This window comes from Aegilops tauschii, chromosome 3, assembly GCF_002575655.3.
Source record: "Aegilops tauschii subsp. strangulata cultivar AL8/78 chromosome 3, Aet v6.0, whole genome shotgun sequence".
NCBI lineage: Eukaryota > Viridiplantae > Streptophyta > Magnoliopsida > Poales > Poaceae > Aegilops > Aegilops tauschii.
In genome coordinates this window covers 612,331,123-612,344,170 of record NC_053037.3, presented here as the reverse complement: position 1 = coordinate 612,344,170, position 13,048 = coordinate 612,331,123, and the positions used below count along the sequence as shown (strand labels likewise).

The 13,048-nt window shown below is 46.9% G+C and overlaps 1 protein-coding gene across 1 annotated transcript; it reads left to right on the top strand.

Annotated features, from left to right (window-relative positions):
* Nucleotides 1-9,643: 9,643 nt before the first annotated feature.
* Nucleotides 9,644-12,545, top strand: LOC141042561 (uncharacterized). Its single transcript, XM_073511315.1, has 2 exons — nucleotides 9,644-12,156; nucleotides 12,248-12,545. The coding sequence occupies exons 1-2, from the start codon at nucleotides 9,995-9,997 to the stop codon at nucleotides 12,423-12,425; spliced, it is 2,340 nt and encodes a 779-aa protein (XP_073367416.1). The 5' UTR covers nucleotides 9,644-9,994; the 3' UTR covers nucleotides 12,426-12,545.
* Nucleotides 12,546-13,048: the final 503 nt, after the last annotated feature.

The following is a 13,048-nucleotide window of genomic DNA, read 5'->3' as shown; positions in this document are numbered from 1 at the left end:
TGCCTTCAAAGCACGAGTTCGTCCGTAGTTGGGACCATAGATATCTCTTTTCTTAGATAGCTGGAACTCATGTGTGTTGAGCCTCTCAAGTATATCCGACGGATCGAGTGTCTTGAAGTCAGGGCGTTCTTGTATCATGAGGGCAAGGGTGTCGAACGAGCTGTCAAGTGATCTCAGTAGTGTCTTGACGATTTCATGCTTGGTGATCTCAGTGGCGCCGAGAGCACGAAGCTCATTTGTGATGTCAGTGAGCCGATCAAACATGAGCTGGACATTCTCATTGTCGTTTCTCTTGAAGCGGTTGAAAAAGGTTGCGAAGAACACTGATCCTTTGATTTCTCTGGGTTGAGACGCCTTCACTGACCTTGGAGAGCCAGTCCCAGACTAGCTTCGACGTTTCCAGAGCACTCACATGGCCATAATGTCCTTTGGTCAGATGACCACAGATGATGTTCTTGGCAGTAGAATCCAGTTGAATAAACTTCTTGACATCAGCAGGGTGACACCTTCACCAGTCTTGGGAACGCCATTCTTGACGACATACCAGAGGTCGACATCAATGGCTTCAAGATGCATGCGCATCTTATTCTTCCAGTAGGGATATTCAGTTCCATCGAAGACGGGGCAAGCAATGGAGACTTTGATTATCCCTGCAGTCAACATAGCTAAAACTCCAGGTGCTTAAACCTAATCACACAGAACAAGGGAGTACCTTGCTCTGATACCAATTGAAAGTGCTAGTTATCGACTAGAGGGGGGGGTGAATAGGCGATTTTTATGAAAGTCTTCAAAACATGAGAGTTTCGAAGACAAACAATATAAATGAACCTATTGATATGCAGCGGAAGGTAAACTACACTAAGCAACCCATAGTCAAGTATGCAATGAAGTGAAAGCACGAAGACTAATAGCTGCTAGGTAGTAAGGATCAGGATGGAAGATGGTATGAAGCCAAACAACAATAGTAGTCACACAGTGAAGACAAATAGGTAAAGCAAATAGGCAATGACTTCACGAAGACGAACTGTAAGTAAGGAGAGGGAGAGGATAGAACCAGTCACTTGTTGAGGACACATGATTTGTTGGACCAGTTCCAGTTGCTATGACAACTGTATGTCTGGTTAGGGAGGCTGAGATTCAACTCAGAAGACCGCGTCTTCACCTTATTCCCCTTGAGCTAAGGACACCCAGTCCTCGCCCAATCACTCTGGTAAGTCTTCAAGGTAGACTTCCAAACCTTCACATACTTCGTTCACCGGCGATCCACAATGACTGTTGGATGCTCAGAACGCGACGCCTAACCTGCTGGAGGATTCACAGTCCGCAAGTGTAACAAGTCTTCAGGTCACGCGGACAGAAAGACTTCAGTGATGCCTAACACTCTTTGGCTCTGGGTGTTTGGGCTTTGTCCTCGCAAGGATTTCTCTCTCTCAAAAGCTTCGGAGGTGGGTTGCTCTCAAACGACAAAAGCTGTGTACTAACTCTGAGCAGCCACCAATTTATGGTGTAGGGGGTGGGCTATTTATAGCCACTAGGCAACCCGACCTGATTTGTCCGAAATGACCCTGGGTCACTAAGGAACTGACACGTGTTCCAACGGTCAGATTTCAAACACACGCGGCAACTTTACTTGGGCTACAAGTAAAGCTGACTCATCCAGCTCTGGATAAGATTTGCTCTCATTGTCTTCACTCGAAGACATAGGATTTTGGTTGAGCATCACTTCAGTCACTCTGACTTTGTTCACTGGGACCCCACTTAACAGTACGGTGGTTCTTACGACTCAACAAAGAAGAAAAGGAAACAACGAAACAACGAAGTCTTCGCGCTCCATAGTCTTCACGCAATGCCTTCTCTTGTCATAGTCTTCAATGTGAATATCTTCACATACCACTATTGTCTTCATACATTTTTAGGGGTCATCTCCGGTAGGTAAACTGACTCAATGAGGGACTACTACCCGTGTTATCTTGCAATTCTCACAAACACATTAGTCCCTCAACCAGGTTTGTCGTGAATACTCCAAAACCAACTAGGGGTGGCACTAGATGCACTTACATGGACTTGTTTCGCATATGAGTGAAGGCTTACATACTTAATACATTTCTGCAAACTTCTGCATAATTCTCTTTCGTATGGAAAATTCTGAATAATTCTATCTAGCAAATAATACAATTTACGTTAGTAGTGCAATAAAAAATTAGCAGCAATGAAAAAAGCAATACTACTAATTAAACAAGGTTAAAACACACATGACACCTTTCATGGTGAACACAATCTCTCAGAACATATCCACATTTTTAACTTGCATCAGATTCTACTACCATTACCGTAAGTAATAGGTTCACAACATGAATCCTAGTTCAACAGAAGGAAATTACTTAAACTACAGGTTCTAGGTATATACTACTACGCTAGCCATCCAAAAAAGGTTATTATACACTAGTAGAAAAGAGGGCTTTGGTTCAGGCCGGGTCAGCCCATTAGTCCCGGTTCAGTCCAGAACCGGGACCCATGGGGGCACTGGTCCCGGTTCGTGAGGCCAGGGGCCTGCCGGACCTCGTGGGGGCATTGGTCCCGGTTCGTCTGGCACCTTTGGTCCCGGTTGGTGGGACGAACCGGGACCAATGGGCCTCGCTCCTGGCCCACCACCATTGGTTCCGGTTGGTGGCTTGAACCGGGACCACAGGCTGCCCTTTAGTCCCGGTTCATGCCACGAACCGGGACCAATGAGGTGCCTATATAACCCCTCGCCCGCCAGCAGAGCACTCCAGTGCTATGTTTTTCTCTGGCCGGCGAGGGGAGGGCTTTGTGGTGCTCTAGCTCACTTTCTATGCACATGAGGTGTTCGATGAAATGCCCGAGCCACACTAGTTAAGCTTTCTCCTCTCGAAGCTCGACCTCAATGCTCCATTTTCCTCGAGATTTGTCTAGGTTTAGCGGCCCGTCACGTCCCAATCCCGTCTTCACCGCCGTCGATCGCCCGCGCCGATCTCGTTGCCGGCACCACCGTGGTGAGCCTCTTGTTCTTATCTTCTTTCTGAAAGAAAAAAATTCTTACTTTAGATGTATGGTTTAATTAATTAGATGCTCTGGAGAGCTATATGTTGTTAGATGAGAACTATGTATGTACTTTGGTTTTAATGTGATGATGAACCTCTATTAATTTGGTCACTTAATTATCTATTCATGATGTTCTGTAATGGTTTTTGACACACTTAATTATATATAATGCACGCAGATGAACCGGCAATGGATGTACGGTGACAGACCCACCTCGGAGTACATTAAGGGCGTGCATGATTTTCTCGAAGTGGCTGAGTCAAACAAGCAGAATGGTTTTATGTGTTGTCCATGCCCTAAATGTGGGAATCGAAGTCTTACTCTGACCAAAAAATCCTTCACACCCACCTGCTTTACAAGGGTTTCATGCCACACTATAATGTTTGTACGAGGCACGGAGAAATAGGGGTTAAGATGGAAGACGGCGAAGAAGAAGAGGACGATGACAACAATGTGCCCCCTGAATACGGTGATGCTGCAACGGGGGAAGCTGCTGAAGATCAAGAGGAACCAGACGATGTGCCCAATGATGCTGCAACGGGGGAAGCTGCTGAAGATCAAGAGGAACCAGTGCCCGATGATGATGATCTCCGCCGGGTCATTGTCAATGCACGGACGCAATGTGAAAGTCAAAAGGAGAAGCTAAAGTTCGATCGCATGTTAGAGGATCACAAAAAAGGGTTGTACCCCAATTGCGAAGATGGCAACACAAAGCTCGGTACCGTACTGGAATTGCTGCAGTGGAAGGCAGAGAATGCTGTGCCTGACAAAGGATTTGAGAAGCTACTGAAAATATTGAAGAAGAAGCTTCCAAAGGATAACGAATTGCCCGACAGTACATACGCAGCAAAGAAGGTCGTATGCCCTCTAGGATTGGAGGTGCAGAAGATACATGCATGCCCTAATGACTGCATCCTCTACCGCGGTGCGTACAAGGATCTGAACGCATGCCCGGTATGCGGTGCATTGCGGTATAAGATCAGACGAGATGACCCTCGTGATCTTCACGGCGAGCCCCCCAGGAAGAGGGTTCCTGCGAAGGTGATGTGGTATGCTCCTATAATACCACGGTTGAAACGTCTGTTCAGAAACGAACAGCATGCCAAGTTGATGCGATGGCACAGTGAGGACCGTAAGAAAGACGGGAAGTTGAGAGCACCCGCTGACGGGTCGCAGTGGAGAAAAATCGAGAGAAAGTACTGGACTGAGTTTGCAGGTGACCCAAGGAATGTATGGTTTGGTTTAAGCGTGGATGGCAGTAATCCTTTCGGGGAGCAGAGCAGCAATCACAGCACCTGGCCCGTGACTCTATGTATGTATAAGCTTCCTCCTTGGATGTGCATGAAGCGGAAGTTCATTATGATGCCAGTTCTCATCCAAGGCCCTAAGCAACCCGGCAACGACATTGATGTGTACCTAAGGCCATTAGTTGAAGAACTTTTACAGCCGTGGAATGGAAATGGTGTACATACGTGGGATGAGCACAAGCAGGAGGAATTTAACCTGCACGCGTTGCTGTTTGTAACCATCAACGATTGGCCCACTCTCAGTAACCTTTCAGGACAGACAAACAAGGGATACCACGCATGCACGCACTGTTTAGATGACACTGAAAGTAAATACCTGGACAAATGCAGGAAGATCGTGTACCTGGGCCATCGTCGATTTCTTCCGACCAACCATCAATGTCGAAAGAAAGGCAAGCATTTCAAAGGCGAGGCAGATCACCGGAAGAAGCCCGCCATGCGTACCGGTGATCACGTACTTGCTATGGTCAATCATTTACACGTAATCTTTGGAAAGGGTCCCGGCGGACTAGCTGTTCCGAATGACGCTGAGGGACACGCACCCATGTGGAAGAAGAAATCTATATTTTGGGACCTACCCTACTGGAAAGACCTAGAGGTCCGCTCTTCAATCGACGTGATGCACGTGACGAAGAACCTTTGCGTGAACCTGCTAGGCTTCTTGGGCGTGTATGGGAAGACAAAAGATACACCTGAGGCACGGGAGGACCTGCAACGTTTGCACGAAAAAGACGGCATGCCTCCGAAGCAGTATGAAGGTCCTGCAAGCTACGCTCTTACGAAAGAAGAGAAAGAAATCTTCTTTGAATGCCTTCTTAGTATGAAGGTCCCGACTGGCTTCTCGTCGAATATAAAGGGAATAATAAATATGCCAGAGAAAAAGTTCCAGAACCTAAAGTCTCATGACTGCCACGTGATTATGACGCAACTGCTTCCGGTTGCATTGAGGGGGCTTCTACCGGAAAATGTCCGATTAGCCATTGTGAAGCTATGTCCATTCCTCAATGTAATCTCTCAGAAGGTGATCGATCCAGAAATCATACCAAGGCTAAGGAGTGATGTGGCGCAATGTCTTGTCAGTTTCAAGCTGGTGTTCTCACCATCCTTCTACAATATCATGACGCACGTCCTAGTTCATCTAGTTGACGAGATTGTCATTCTGGGGCCCGTATTTCTACACAATATGTTCCCCTTTGAGAGGTTCATGGGAGTCCTAAAGAAATATCTCCGTAACCGCGCTAGGCCAGAAGGAAGCATCTCCATGGGCCATCAAACAGAGGATGTCATTGGGTTTTGTGTTGACTTCATTCCTGGCCTTACGAAGATAGGTCTCCCTAAATCGCGGTATGAGGGGAGACTGACTGGAAAAGGCACGCTAGGAGCGGACTCAATAATGCAGGGATGGGCATTCTTGGTCTCAAGCACACTACACAGTTCTACAGAACTCTACCTTGGTGACCCCGTATGTCGATGAACACAAGAACAGTCCGCGCTCCAAACACCCGGAGCAGTGCGACGACTGGATTACATGTGAACACATCAGGACTTTCAGCAGTTGGTTGGAAACACGTCTCAGAGGTGACAACACTGTTTGTGATGAGCTGTACTCATTGTCCAGGGGACCATCTTTGACTGTATTGACTTACAAAGGATACGAGATAAATGGGAATACATTTTACACGATCGCCCAAGATCAAAAGAGCACCAACCAAAACAGCGGTGTCCGCTTTGATGGAGCAACCGAGAGGGGGAAGGACACATATTATGGTTACATAGTGGACATATGGGAACTTGACTACGGACATGATTTTAAGGTGCCTTTGTTTAAGTGCAAATGGGTCAATCTGTCAGGAGGCGGGGTACAGGTAGACCCACAGTACGGAATGACAACAGTGGATCTGAAAAATCTTGGGTACACTGACGAACCGTTCGTCCTAGCCAATGATGTGGCACAAGTTATCTATGTGAAGGACATGTCTACAAAACCGAGAAAAAGAAAAGATAAGGAAGCGAATACATCATACTATGAGCCAAAGCGCCACATAGTTCTTTCAGGAAAAAGGGACATCGTGGGAGTGGAGGGCAAGACAGACATGTCTGAAGATTATCAAAAGTTTCATGAAATTCCTCCCTTCAAAGTCAAGGCTGACCCAAGCATCCTGATAAACGATGAAGATTATCCATGGTTACGGCGCAATAAGCAAATGACACAAGCGAAGAAAAAGTGAAGACTTTCTCCCGCAACTATTATGATGATACCATGCCAACTTTGTAACAGACGAGTATGATACCATTGTCCGTTTTGTACATGAAGTGCATCCAGTTTTTGCCGTAACCCTCTCAACTTTCTTGCACATGCTATGTGGATGAAATGATGATACCATGCCAACTTTCAACCTTTTCAGAGTTCATTCGAAATGCTTTTCAATTTCAGGGTCTTATAGCTCAAAATAATCAATAAATGCATGAAAAATAACAAATGAAGTCAGAAAGGGCAGAAAGAACCGGTACTAAAGGAATCAACTAAAAAGCTTTTATAAACCTCTAGTATTATTGAAACTAAATTATATAGAATTTATGCAACTAAAATTATCAAAGTATTTTCTGTTCAAAACATTAAAAGCAAAAAGAATTTTCGTAAAATAAATACAAAAAGCAAAAAATAAAATAAAATAAATAAGTATAAACAAAATAAACTTTTATAAATAAGTAGAAACAAAATAAAATAAAATAAAATAAATAAGTAGAAACAAAATAAAATAAACTTTTATAAAATAAATAAGTAGAAACAAAATAAAATAAAATAAAATAAACTATAATAAAACAAAATAAATAAACCTTAATAAAATAAATAAAATAGCAACAGTAAGTATTTTGTTGTAAGTAGAAACAAAATGAAAAAAATAAAGCAACAAAGAAAACAAAAAAACTAGAAAAAAAATAAAAAAATGCCACCTCCTGGGCCACCACGGCCTGAATACGATTAGAAACCCAGCTAGTTGGGCCAGGATTCAGGCCCGCAGAAGGCCCAACAGGCCCACAGGCAAAGCAGTGTCAAATTAGGCCCATAGGTCTGCAGTTCAGAGGAGTTCGAGAGAGAGGAGGTAGCAGTGCTAATAAAAAGGTACTGGACGCTCTCAACTAGCGAGGTGGGACTAAACTCCCACCACCACGCCGCTGTGCAAGGCCATTGGTCCCGGTTGGTGGCACGAACCGGGACCAATGCCACCCTTTGGTCCCGGTTCGTGGCACCAACCGGGACCAATCCCCCCCTTTTGTCCCGGTTGGTGCCACCAACCGGGACCAATGGCCGCTGCTTCCTGCCCTTTGGGCTGCTGAAAAGAGGCCTTTGGTCCCGGTTGGTGACACCAACCGGGACTAAAGGTGGCATTGGTACCGGTTTGTGCCACCAACCGGTACCAATGGGTTTGCTATATAAGCCAGCACTTGTGAAAATTTCGTCAGTTCTTCGATCCCTCCGACGACGCCGCCAGGCTGCCCGAGCTCGCCGTGCCTCTGCCGCGCCCCCGACCACGCCGCCTCGCCCCTGCCCCCCGACCACGCCGCGCGCCCTCGCCGTGCCTCTGCCGCGCCCCCGACCGGCCCCGTCGACGCCGTCGCCGCCCTCTGCCCCGTCGATGCCATCGCCCCTGCCCCCCGACCACGCCGCGCGCCCTCGCCGTGCCTCTGTCGCGCCCTCGACCCGCCCTGTCGACGCCGTCGCCGCCCTCTGCCCCGTCGACGCCATCGCCCCTGCCCCGACCACGCCGCCGTCGCCCCTGCCCCGACCACGCCGCCGTCGCCGCCCTCTACACCGATGTCGGCGCCGTGCCTCTGCCCCTGCCCCGACCACGCCGCACCTCTCCTTGGTCAGGCCGGCGCCGCCCCCCCTGTCCTCTCCTCTGTTTATCACATATTTATGATGTTTTTTTCCAGATTATATGTATATGTGTGAGTAATGTATGTGTGTATATATGATTATATGTCATTTTTTTAGATTTTTTGTTCATATATATGATGATTTGTTTTTTGCATTTTTATAAAAATGTATATATGTATGTATGTTCTCTGTGCATATAAAAGTTAGATTTTTAGTACATTTGGGTACATTTTAGGTTAGTTTTATCTATATATGTTCTCTGATTTAGTACATTTTAGGTTAGTTTCATTTTTAGAAAAGTTTTATATATTTAGGAAAAGAAGGAAGAGAAGGAAGAAGGTAGAAGGAAGAAGAAGAAAATGTTTTATATGCAAAAGTTACATTTTTAGAAAAGTATTATATATCTAGCTAGGAAGATAATGAAGAAGAAGGAAAAGAAGGAGAGGAAAAAGGAAAATAAGAAGAAGAAAAACGAAGAAAAAGAAGAGGAGAAGAAGAAAGGAATAGAGGAGAAGAAGAGAAAATAGAATATTCTATTTTCTCTTCTTCTCCTCTATTCCTTTCTTCTTCTCCTCTTTTTTTTTCTTTTTTTCTTCAATCTTCTCCTCTATTAATATCTTCTTCTCCTCTTTTTATTTCTTCTTCGTCTTCTTATTTTTTTATCGGATATGTCGTTGTCGATATACCCCGTGTCCCGATAACTTCAACACGAGGGGGGGGGGGTTTCGACCTACCCCCTCCCCGATAACATTATTTTCCCATGTATGTATGTCGTCGTTGTCGATATAACCCCCTCCCGGATAACTTCGACCGTGATAACTTATACCACGGGAGCACCCCCCGGCCCTCTCGCTTGACCAAAACTCTCGAGGACACCCAAACCCTAGAAAAAACGATGTCGGTCTCCTACCCCCTCCCGCCGCGCCTCTACCCTTGAAGCGTTGCCGAGGCCACCCAAACCCGGAATAAGCTAGGTCTACGTTTGCACTACTATATCCACCTGCTGTCATGTTTGTGTAATAATTGCCATGTTGTAATATTTGCAGAAACAATGGAGCACGGACGAGACGAGGAAGCAGAAGAGGTGTTGGGGGACATAATCTTAGGCGGAGGTGATGTCTTGTCGTATCTTAATGACAATGATGGTCTGGAAGAACAGGGTGAAGAAGCAGGCTACGGTGATCGAAGAGTGGAGGAGGAAAGACATGATTATGATGGCTCTGGTGACCCAATGCTGGTGCAAGAAGGAACCCGTGGTGACGGCTCCGGTGACCGAACAGAGTCCGGCGAGGTAAATATATTAGTTAAGCCTGTGCTGACTTGCTAATTGATGCATTCATTGTTTTGGTATGTACATATATTAATTAACTCTCGTCTTTCTTCTTTTTTCTAGCCCTCCTGATCGAGCACAACCTCGGTAAAGAGACGAGGCCTGAAGAGAAAGTTGCGCTCGGATGAAAGGTTTGAGATCACAGCAATCGCGCGCGACGGCCAACCGATTGAACCCATCCGGACAAAGGAAGCATTTGCTGCTCAGTGCGGGGTTCTTGTTAGGGACAAGATCCCGATCAGCATCCACCAATGGTATAAGCCTAAGAAGGAAGACCCTGAGGTGTCTTATGTCAATGATATGCAGAAAGATGATCTTTGGACTGAGCTGAAGGCAAATTTCACCCTACCGCCAGAGGAGGATCCGGAGAAGCCAGTTAAAGAGCAATTAATCTAGTCTCATGCTCTTAAGAAGATGGCAGACCTATTCAGGAGGTGGAAGAATGAGATGAAAACGTTTGTCGACAAAGAAGAGACACCAGAATTCATCGGCAAATATGAGAATATCAGAGATCACTGGCCTGCATTTGTGGCCCACAAGACATTGGAAAAGAGTAAGAAGTTGTCAGCGACAAACAAGAAAAATGCTGCGAAGAAGAAGCTTCACCATCGCACGGGGTCAGGTGGCTACCTCAAAGCCTGGCCTAAGTGGGCCAAGGCTGAGAATGATCTGCTTGATAAAGGGATCGAACCAGAGACAATGAACTGGCCAGACCGTTGCCGGACTTGGTTCTTAGGGTCTGGCGGAACCTTGGACCCTGTACCAGGGAAGTGCGTTTGGACGGACGAGCAAATGAGAATACCAGTCAAGAGGCTTCAGCACTATATCGATGCAGCGCAGCAAGGGACGTTCGTTCCAGACAGAGAGAACGACGAGCTCAGAATGGCCCTCGGGAATCCTGAGCACCCTGGACGGACACGAGGCACGCCAGGCTCCGTTCCGTGGAAGGCTGGTTTTCCGGACGAAGGCGGTTACAAATGCCAGGAGAGGAGGAAAAAAGTGGAGCAGACCCAAATTCAGAAGCTGCACGAAAGGGTTCAAGCGCTAGAGGAACGAGACGTAGCTCGCAGCAAGCGACCTGCTGAAACTACCCCCGAAGCTACCCCGCCATCTCGGCGGAGAAGCAGCGTGGCTTCCATCGAGCTGCTTCAGCCGGAGCATGTCTTGACGGCTCCTGCTAGCTACCCCGTGGATGCTATCACGGAGTCTCAACATTGCCACATTATGACGCAATGGCAGAACTTCAAAGTCAAGGCGGCTGTCGGCTCTGTTCGACCTCCTGAACCCGGCGCAACTTTTCGCTGTCGTCCGATTCCAGAAGGATATGCTAGGGTGACGGTGGACGAAATAACGGAGGGATTTGAGGACCTCCCGCTTGACCACCCTACCGGTGAAGGGGCGACTCGGCTGGGTTTTGCTCTGAAAACTCCATGCCTATGGCGGAAGGAGCTCATCAACCTTCCGAACTGGACGCCTCCGCCTCCTCCTCCTCCTCCAGCGAGTAAGGGCACTCCGCTTCCTCCTCTGCCTCCTCCTCCGGCGCGTGATCAGGGCACTCAGCCTCCTTCTCCGGCGCCTGGTGGCACTCCACCTCCTCCTCCGGCGAGTGATCAGGGCACTCAGCCTCCTTCTCCGGCGCGTGGCGGCACTCCGCCTCCTTCTTCGCCTACGCCGGCGCGCCCGAGCAGCCAGCCTCCTCCTTCTCCGCCTCGTCAGCAAGGGCGGAAGAGACCCGCCGCCGCTCCGGCTGCTCCGGCGCGTCGTAGTCCTTCTCTTCCGCCTCGTAAGCAAGGAAAGAAGACAGCCACAGCCGCTCCGTCTGCTCTGCTGGCGTCTAGCAGTACAGACAGAGGCGGGAGGCAATACAGATTCGGTCCTTCTCTGAAGACTCCAGAGAAGTTACCATACGAGAGGGCCGAGGAGGAAACCACGAAGATCGTGCGAGCCGAAGTGACGAACTTCTTTGAAGGGGTGAAAGCAAAGAAACATCCACCTCCGGAGGAGAAGGTAGATCTGGTGAAAGCGAAGCGCACTCTGGCTGCCCTGACAAAACCACCAAAGTCTCCGCCGAAAGGCAACTATGAGCGCATTATTGCAAAGAAATTTGTCGAAGCGGAGCGGTCGGGAAGTACTGTCAGTGATCAAAGGTTAAAAGAACGACAAGCTGGGAAAAAAATTGCCCAGCTCGGCGAACAAGCGAACCAATCGTGCCCCCCGCTCAAGGTGTCTAGCGACATCGTCGCTAATGATCCGAGGATGGTGCCCGGTTATAGAAATCTTGGAGATTACCTGCCCGACGATGTACATTATGATTTCTTGGAGGTGGATGAACACAAATACCATTACGGGAAGCCTCTCGTCAAAGATGAAAGATCTCTAACAACGATGATGCGAAGATTACATGATTGGTACATAGAAACCTGCAGAGAGTCCGGGGAGAGGAATACTTTGACGCTGAGAGTTAAAGAGGAGCATGACCTCGTTGGAGTTGAAATGTTGAATGTTCCATTTGAGGAGTTCTTCCAGTTTTTCAATCAAAAGGCCCTCGATAAATCAACGATCACTTGCTACTATCTGTAAGTAGTACTACGTTTGTCATTAAGTCTCTCTATATAGGTCAGCTCTTTCATTGCATGTATTTATAATTATCCTCACTATATTATGCAGATTGAAGATCGCCGAATTGAAGGAAAGACAAATCGGTGATATTGGATTCATTAACACAAATCTCATAGATGCAACTGAGGTTAAATATCATGCCAAAAATACCGAGGCCAACTTGCTACAATCGTTGGTAATAAATGAAAACAAAGATATAATACTCTTTCCTTACAACTTCAAGTGAGTGTTACTGTCTTGTGCATATTCGGTTTTCCTTATTAGTCCAGGTTATAGTAATGTAATTGATGACTTATGCATGCGTGCGTAGCTTCCACTATATTCTCCTAGAGATTAAGCTTGAGCAGGGACTAGTAACCGTCTTAGGCTCGAGACGAAAAGATCCCCAGGACTATGCGGACATGACTCAAATGCTCGAGAAGTAAGTTAAATCGATCATTATCCACCATATCAGCAACTTTGTTCATTTCCTGATATCAAGTAATTGTTTTCTTTGTCTGGCAGGGTTTGGAGAAAATTCACCAAAAAAGCTCCGGGAGTGCCGAAGAAGCTGCAATTTAGACACCCGAAAGTAAGTACTATAGTAGCATGTTCCGCGCATCTCCTAGTGATTCAAGCGCTAGTTTCATCAATACCATTTAGCATGCTTGTTATCAGTTTGATTGACCTCTATTTCCTGTAAAGTGGTTGTGGCAGGAACAAGGGAATGATTTCTGTGGATACTACGTTTGCGAGTCCATCCGCTACACGACCTGTGAGCGGGGCTACTCTGACGAACAATATGAAGTGTGTAAGCAATAATATTCACAATTTTATTTTATTACCATCATTTGTGTTGAGTTTCATTTA